The sequence below is a fragment of the Chionomys nivalis genome, chromosome 1 (genome assembly GCF_950005125.1).
Source record: "Chionomys nivalis chromosome 1, mChiNiv1.1, whole genome shotgun sequence".
NCBI classification, from domain to species: Eukaryota; Metazoa; Chordata; class Mammalia; order Rodentia; family Cricetidae; genus Chionomys; species Chionomys nivalis.
Genome location: NC_080086.1, coordinates 163610840 through 163619215, shown reverse-complemented (window position 1 = coordinate 163619215; position 8376 = coordinate 163610840). Strand labels below are relative to the sequence as shown.

Sequence of the window (8376 nt, the reverse complement as noted above, 5' to 3'; positions counted from 1 at the left end):
AACAGAAAGAAAGAGTGACCAGGTAAGGGCCACAGAGAAGCTGGCACCGGACCACTTAATTGTAGCCAGAAGTTGGCAGCTGAACTCCACTTAGGGCCTGGGTGAGGTCAAGGTGTGGTCACTGGAGAGCCAGGGAGCACAATTAATTGGCCTCGACAGGTGTGGGCAGTACAGGCCCTGTTCACGTTCACTTGCCTTATTTTGCTTTTTCCTGTCCTTGCCTCTGGTCAGGTTTGGAGTGATCCACCCACCCACCAAAGTCTACCTAGCAGGGACCACTGCAAAACGAATGTGGGTTCTGTTTTGCAGGAAGGAAAACATTTGGGAATGCAAGAGAGGTTGTAACTGAACAGCATGAATGTACTGGATGCCTCTGAATTTATTTTATTTATTTATTTTAAACATGGCTAATTTGGGGGCTGGAAAGATGGCTCAGAGATTAAAAGCAATGATTGCTCTCCCAGAGGTCCTGAGTTCAAGTCGCAAGAACCACGAATATCTCACAATGATCTATAGTGAGATCTGGCGCCCTCTTTTGGCCTTCAAGCACACATGCAGGCAGAACACTATACATAATAAATAATCTTTTTTAAAAAAATGACTAATTTGATGTCCTGTGACTTTCATTGAAATCAAATAAGGAAATAGGAATGAAGAATATCAAGACTGCAGGAGTGCAGGCTTATTGTGTATTGGCCTGGGATGAGGGAACAAAGACATGAGAGCAGGAGAATATACCACGTCCCTCAGTCTCTGCAGCGACTTCACCCTCACCAAGCCCCTAAAATTCTTTTTTTTTTTTTTTTTTTTTTTTTTTGGTTTTTCAAGACAGGGTTTCTCTGTGGTTTTGGAGCCTGTCCTGGAACTAGCTCTTGTAGACCAGGCTGGTCTCGAACTCCCAGAGATCCGCCTGCCTCTGCCTCCCAAGTGCTGGGATTAAAGGCGTGCGCCACCACCGCCCGGCACCCCTAAAATTCTTCATGGGGTAGCATCTGTGGTACAGTGCTTGCTTAGCATGCTGCAGGTATCTGGGTACCTGGGATGAAGAAAAAAGCTGTCTCCAGAAACCAAAGGGAGAAACCAAAGGGAGAAATCTCCCTTTGAAAAAAATGCTGTTCACTTATTGGCTTTTATGGTTGTTTATATTTTCTCTTTTTGTCAAACATTCAAAAAAATTGTGCGTGTATGCATCCAAGTGCCCCAGAAGAGGGCATTAATAGTCCCCTCCACCGGACCTGGAGTTATAGGCAATTAATTGTGAGCTTCCTGCTTGGGTAGCAGAAGCTGAACTCTGGTCCTCTGCTCTTAACTACTGATCCATCTCTTCAGCATCTGTCTGTTTTGTGGCTTTTCCCCATTTTGTTTAAATGTGTGCATTGTGTGGGTGCACTGCGTGCCTTTATTTGTTTGAAGTGTGTGTGTGTGTGTCTGTTTGTGGAAGTCGGAGGACAATTTGTAGGAGTCGGTTTTCTCTTTCTAGATGTGGGCCTGAGGATTGAACTCAGGCCATCAGGCCCGGCTGGCACCCTCCTCCCTGAGCTAGCTCATTAAGATCTAACTGAGCCCACCTTACTTTTTGTTTTATTCTATCGCTTATTCATGTCCGTGTTTATGTATACATGATTGAGTGTAAGTGACAACAGAGGCCAGAAATGGACATTGAATCTCCTAGAGCTGGAATTATAGCCAGTTGTGAGCCGCCGTGTGGTCCTTTGGAAGAGCAGCCAGAGTTCTTAACTGCTGACCCATCGTCGCTCCACAGCCCCCATGTAGTGGCTCTTTCTTTGGACCATCAGCTCCCGAATAATGACGGGAGACTTCTTTTTTTCAATTTATTTTATTATTATTTTATGTTTACTGGTGTGAGGGTCAGATGCCCTAGAACTGGGGTTATAGACAGTTGTGAGCTACCATGTGGGTGCTGGGGATTGAACTCAGGACCTCTGGAAGAGCAGCCAGTGCTCTTAACCGCTGAGCTATCTCTCTAGCTCCGAGACTTATTAAATATGCAAGTTTGGCCTTAGCTTAGGCCTGTTCTCAATTAGCTCTTAAACCTTAACCTGTTTATATTAATATACATTCTGTCACGTGACTCATTACCTCTCCTCAGAACCACATGCCCAACTTCGTCTGTCTGGCAAACCTCCTATGTCAGATTCCTTTCCAGAGTTCTTATCTCTGTCTGAAAGTCCTCCTAGCTATTGGCCAGTCAGCTCTTTATCAACCAATCAGAAGGTGCCTTGGGCAGGTGAGGTAAACAGGGACACATCTGTACACAGTGTACAAAGAGATTACCCACGCACATTTCTTGTTGGTTTGGGACTCACCTATTAGGCTGGATGGCCACTTGAGGCAGAGGAATCTGCCTGTTCCCACTTCCCTAGTGCCAGGATTACAAATACATGCCACAAGGTCTGGATTTACATTTATTTCTTTATCTGTTTGTTTATTCATTTATGGTTTTTTGAGACAGGACTTCTCTGTTTAACAGTTCTGGCCACCCTAGAACTCGCTTTGTAAACCAGTTTGGCCTTGAACTCACAGAGATCAGCCTGTCTCTGCCTCCCGAATGCTGGGATTAAAGGTGTGTGCCACCACATGGCAAGGCCTGGATTTTTGAAACATGGTTTCTGGGGATTGAACTCAAGTCCTCATGCTTGCACAGCAAGAACTGTACTATTTTACTAACTAGGCTTTTTTTCCCATAGGCTCCCCCCCCCCCCCCCCCCGCTTTTTAAACAGGGTCTCATTATGTAGCATGGCAATCCTCCTGCCTCGACCTTCCAATGCTGTCATCTTAATCACGAGCCCCATGTCTGACTGGACATGCTGTAGTCCCAAATGGCAGAGGGAAGCTTGATGATGCAGGGAGTAAACATGATGTAGGGGGCCAGGCAGTGGTGGCGCACTCCTTTAATCCCAGTACTCGGGAGGTAGAGGCAGGCAGGTCTCTATGAGTTCGAGGTCAGCCTGGTCTACAAAGTGAGTTCCAGGACAGCCAAGGCTGTTACAAAGAAAAACTCTGTCTTGAAAAATGAAACAAAAAACAACAACAACAAAAAAGATTTAGGGGGACACACAGACACCTTACTTATTTTGAGACAGAGTCTCTGTATGTAGCCCTGGCTGTTGAGGAACTTGCTTTTTGATCACATTGGCCTGGGAACTCAGATCCACCTGCCTCTGTTTCCTGAATGCTGGGATGGAGGGTGTGGACCACCAGACTCCACAAAAGACACCTTTTCTTTTTTGTTTGTTTTCGAGACTGGGTTTCTTTGTGTAGCTTTGTAGCCTGTCCTGGCACTTGCTCTGTAGACCAGGCTGGCCTTGAATTCAGAGACCTGCCTGCCTTTGCCTCCCAGAATGTTTGCCTTTTAATAGGAGCTATAGGACAGTTTTGGATGAGAACCTCGTAAGGGAAGATATAAAGACGGGGGGGAGGGGTCAGCATCATCATCTACCACACCATGTATCCCAGCACTATAATCTGTCCCGTGATCAGGTGTGGTGGTGCACACCTGTGGCCCTAGTACTGAGGAGGATCAGGCAGGATTTTGGCAAATTCAAGGCCAGCATGACAATATCACCCCAATCCCCCCACCGGAACAAGCAAGCAGGAACACAGAATCGAAGCCTGATTGTGAGCAGTCATTGCAAAGTTACTGCCTTTTCTCTTTTTCTTTCTTTCTTCCTTTCTCTTTCTTTCTTTCTTTCTTTCTTTCTTTCTTTCTTTCTTTCTTTCTTTCTTCTTTCTCTCTCTCTCTCTAAGCTCTAACTCTTCATGGTTCTTGGTCTAATCTGCTGCTTTGCCTGGCTATGGGTAATGTGACTTGATTTTCTTTTCTTTCTTTTTTTTTTTTGGTTTTTCGAGACAGGGTTTCTCTGTGGTTTTGGAGCCTGTCCTGGAACTAGCTCTTGTAGACCAGGCTGGTTTCGAACTCACAGAGATCCGCCTGCCTCTGCCTCCCAAGTGCTGGGATTAAAGGCGTGCGCCACCACCGCCCAGCCCTGACTTATTTTCTTTAAACTTACGCAAGCGTGAGGGAAGGTATCTGGACAGAAGAGGGCAGTCATGTTCTAACACACTAACCAGGCTAGAGCTAACGGTTGTCATCTGTGCACGGGACTGTATCCTCATGACCTGTATGTGTTCTTCTACGAGTATATTTAATATGTGTGTAATATAGTCATATACATATTAATTTCTATGTAAATGTTTTACTTTGTGTTTGCATGTGTGCCTAAGCACATGGTACGACACCTGTGGAGGTCAGAGGGCACCTTGTGGGACCAGGATGTACGGGGGACTGAAGTCAGCTGGTCAGGCCTGGTGGTACCAAGTGTTTCAATGAGCTAGGCCATGTTGCCGTTCTTATTTTATGAATGTGTTAAAAGCCAACTCACCAATCCTTTAAAGCATTAAGAACTAATGCGTGACGTGTGCGTGGTTAGGGGCACCTGTGGCAGGGCACACGTGGAGGTCTAAGTGGGTTCTCTCCTTCCACCTTTCTGTGGCTCGTACAGTCTGACCTCAGGCTGCCAGACTGCAGCGCCTTCACCTGAGGAGTCGCCTCGCTGGCCTGATTCTTTATTCTTTACGCAGGCAGCGCGTTTCTCTTTAATATGACGAACACTGAAAAAAGTCTCCTCATACACGTGGTCTAGCACATTTCCCCAAATTTATTTTTGTTTTTACGCTTAAGTCAAATACAAAAACATTCATAATATTATAGAATATTATACACTCACTAGGAATGTTGATAAAGATATTTGTTTATTCATTCACTTGGAGTTCTTAAGTAAAACAGTATAATAGAAAATAAGTTAGAAAAGACTGTATATTCCAAAATACTAAAAGTGATCACTTAGGGGCAGTATAATACACAGAGCATTGCTATCATTAAAGTTAACTAAACCGAGGCGCTTGTGTGAACCCCCATGCTCACATTCTCATTCAGGCTTCCCCCAACGTCTCAGCCACACCCCCTTCCACTACCCCCGCCCCACTCCAGGCCAGGTGGGCTAGAAGTTACTTTCTCATACAACCCATTGGGTGTCCACAGTATTGGGGTGGTAGTCCGAGGCCAGCCTGAGAACCTTCCTGTGTGCACACAGGACTCACAGATTCCCACTGTCCCACACAGGTCAGCTGACTGTGACCTTGTCCAGCTCTTCCCTCTCAATAAGAGAACCAACTACAGAAGCCTGAAAGGTCTGCGTCAGCCATGAGGAATAGGTTCACAGCAGAGGTCTGAGTGCCATGGTTAGGCCACAGGAGATATCCATTTCAGGACCCTAAGAATATTTTATTAACAATTAACAAGGTTTCCTCTTTTTATGTGTCCCTAAACGCCACAGCTGTTAGGGCAAGAACAGGTCTACGTGACTTCCAAGGGGCAAAAACCCCCAGTCAAGAACAGTGAAGCGCACAGTCTCTGCCACCAGGTGGCGTCATAGACCACAAGAACCTGGATGGGTGGTGGCAGCCACTCTACCAATTCCCTCCCTCCTCCTGGCTCCACACTGTCAACAGCTGACCCAGAAGAGATGAGGTAGGGCAGGAGGGAGTTTTCTTAGCCCTGGCAAGACAGAATGAAGACCCAAACGCCTTTCTTCTTCTCTTCTAATAACTAGATATAAAGATCCCAGAACCGACCACAGTAACAACAGCTGCATGTTGGCAGGTCCCTTTCAGGCTGTCCTGAGCACCTGCCACCTGCCCAGTTCACAGGCCCCATCCCAGGAGGAGCTGGGGGCTGGGGACTACCTTCAGCCCACAGCCTCTCAGACCTCTGTTGGAAATGTGTGGTCCCAGTGGAGGAGGTCTTCCCTTGAGCCAAGATGAGGGTTATTTCTTGTGGAGAAACTTCATTTTATTGCCTAAAAAGGAAAGAAAGTATGATATAGAGGTGAATACTTTGCATTGGTATGGATCTTGGTTTATTGATACAAAGTCAAGGTCAATTTTCTTATACTTGTGTATATGTATTTCTGCTCTTGATTAAGGTATTGTGTTTGTACAGCTCATTAAGAAATATAGGTTAACAGTTATCTATAATAGTCAAGCTTGTAGTCATGTTAGTTTCCTAGATGTACAGAGATGTACTATAATTCTTGTTTGATACCTGTTTTGTTATATGTAATTTTATTATGTTAAAGTTAAAGCCTTCCTTTCTGTTTAAACAGAAAAGGGGAAATGGTGTGGGAGGTCCTTCTGTCTTGTGTTGCTTTTATTGGTTAATGAATAAAGAAACTGGCTTGGCCTATAGCAAGGTAGAATTTAGTTAGGCAGGGAAAACTAAGCTGAATGCTGGGAGAAAGGAGGTGGAGTCAGAGAGAAGCCATGGAGCCACTGGAGACAGAAGCGCTGAAACTTTGCTGGTAGGCCACAACCTCATGGTGATGCACAGATTAATGGAGATGGGTTAAATTAAGATGTAAGAGTTAGTCAGAAATATGCTTAAGCTATTGGCTAAACAGTATTGTAAATAATATAGTTTCTGTGTGTTATTTCGGGGCTGAGCAGCCGGGAATAAACAAGCAGCATTGTGGGAGGGAAGAAGGGAAGGGCACAGGAAAGTATTGTGCACACGTGGAGGACACAGGACAACTGTGTGGAGTCACTTCTCTCCTCCCACCTTTACGTGGGTTCTGGGAATTGGACTCAGGTCCTCAGGCTCCTGTGGCCAGTGCCTTTACCTGCTGAGCCATCTTGCTGGCTGTGTCATGGAACTGCTGACATTTTCCTGCCTTCACCTCCCAATGCAGGGGCCCAGGTATGCACTACTATTCTTGGAGGGGCCTCCTTGCTAATTAAACTGTAGTTCTGATGCTGGTGTCTTACTCTCCTACTCAGGGGCTCTGGGAGGCCGGGTGGAGTTCCACCTATATCATTCCCTGTCTGGCCCCAGGCCTGCTTCCTCTATTGGGTTCCCAAAAGGCTTAGGAGTGGAGGGGACTGTGGCAGTGATGACAATGTTGTCACATTAAGAGAGGCAGCAGTCTAGTGCCAGCTTCCTGTATCACTGAGGGTTCGTGGCTCAGGGGTCTGAAGTAGCTAAGAGTCTAGGAGAGAGGGTTTAGACTGAGACCGGTGATGGGGATTCAGGCCTTACCCAGACCCTTTAGGAACTTATTGACTCCGCTGTGTTCTCCGCTGGGCAAGGTTTCGAGGTATTCCTGGGCTCGGACCTCAAACAGACCTGGTGACAAGAGACACCAGGACGTTTTAGAACCTTTGCGCTTCTTCACAAACCCCTTCCTCGCCAGAACAGGTAAGGGAGGTCTTGCTTCTGAGAGGCAGCTGTGCCTACAAACATGCTTTCAGGCCTGAGGCTTATAAGGAATTTTGCTAACCTTATAATTGCTGTGTAATAGCTGTCTGTGGAATGAATGCTGCAAAAGCCTGCTCACACACGAGTCCCATTTCGTCCCTGCTACCTCCTCCCCTCCCCCAGACAGGGTTTCTCTGTGTAGCCCTGGCTGTCCTGGAACTCATTCTGTTGACTGGGCTGGCCTCGAATTCACAGAGATCCACCTGCCTCTGCCTCCCTCCCAAGTGCTGGGATTAAAGGCGTGCACCACTGCCCCCCCCTGCTACCTTTCCTACCAGTTAGTGACCTAGTGACCTGTAATCCTGCCTAAGGTGAAACCGGCGGCTCTCCTGACGAGAACCTCGGATGAGGCCAGTCCTCTCACATCCTGTAACCAAATTTCTCTTGTCCTGCGGAAATCCTTGTCAGAGCCTCAGGCATGGCTGCCTGTCTCTCTCGTGTAAACAGCTATGGGAGTGCGGGCTCTGAGCTGAGTTCACAGCACCGGAGAAATCCCAGGGGTGGGGCCAGCTGCTCTTCTAGAACCTTCTGGGCTCTGTGTAGCCATGCTCCAGAGGCAAGCGCCTTCCCTTTCCAGGTTTAGTTCCCATCAAAACCTCCATTACCAGCATTTCTAACTTTACATTCCCAGAATGGCTGAGACAAGGGACCAATGGCTGGGACATGTGTCTCCGTCATTTTTTGCTTCTTGTTCCCTTTCTCCCTAGGAGCATGATGGAGCCTGCACAAATGGGGACAGGGAGAAGTAAGAGAGAATTCAGAGAGGAGGGAGAAGAAAGGTTGGTGTGGATGGTCACAGAAGCAGGATGCCAGATTCTGCAGCGCTGGCCCAAGGCTGCTGGTACCAGACCAGACTCTCCTGAATCTTTATCCCCTCCACAGTCCCTAGATAGGGGCAGGAAGAAAGGCAGCTGGGAAGAGCGGAGAGGGCTGGGGACAGGAGGGACAGAGGAACCCTGGGGGAAGCAGACAGCTGAGGGTCTCTGGTCAGGTGTGGCGGGATGACAGAGCTCCTGTGGAGGCTGGAATATCGTTGCTGCCT

At 47.2% G+C, this 8376-nt stretch overlaps 1 protein-coding gene across 4 annotated transcripts in view; it reads right to left on the bottom strand.

The window, feature by feature from the left end:
• Positions 1-4662: 4662 nt before the first annotated feature.
• Positions 4663-8376, bottom strand: part of Dennd2a (DENN domain containing 2A) — a 98768-nt gene continuing 95054 nt past the window's right edge. For all 4 annotated transcript variants that reach the window (XM_057768232.1, XM_057768242.1, XM_057768251.1 and 1 more), the window contains 2 exons: positions 7116-7202; positions 4663-5880 (listed from right to left, as the gene is read on the bottom strand). In XM_057768232.1, the coding sequence (XP_057624215.1) occupies positions 5849-5880; positions 7116-7202 (119 nt within the window). In that variant the 3' untranslated portion in view covers positions 4663-5848. The remainder of the gene's footprint in view (positions 5881-7115; positions 7203-8376) is intronic.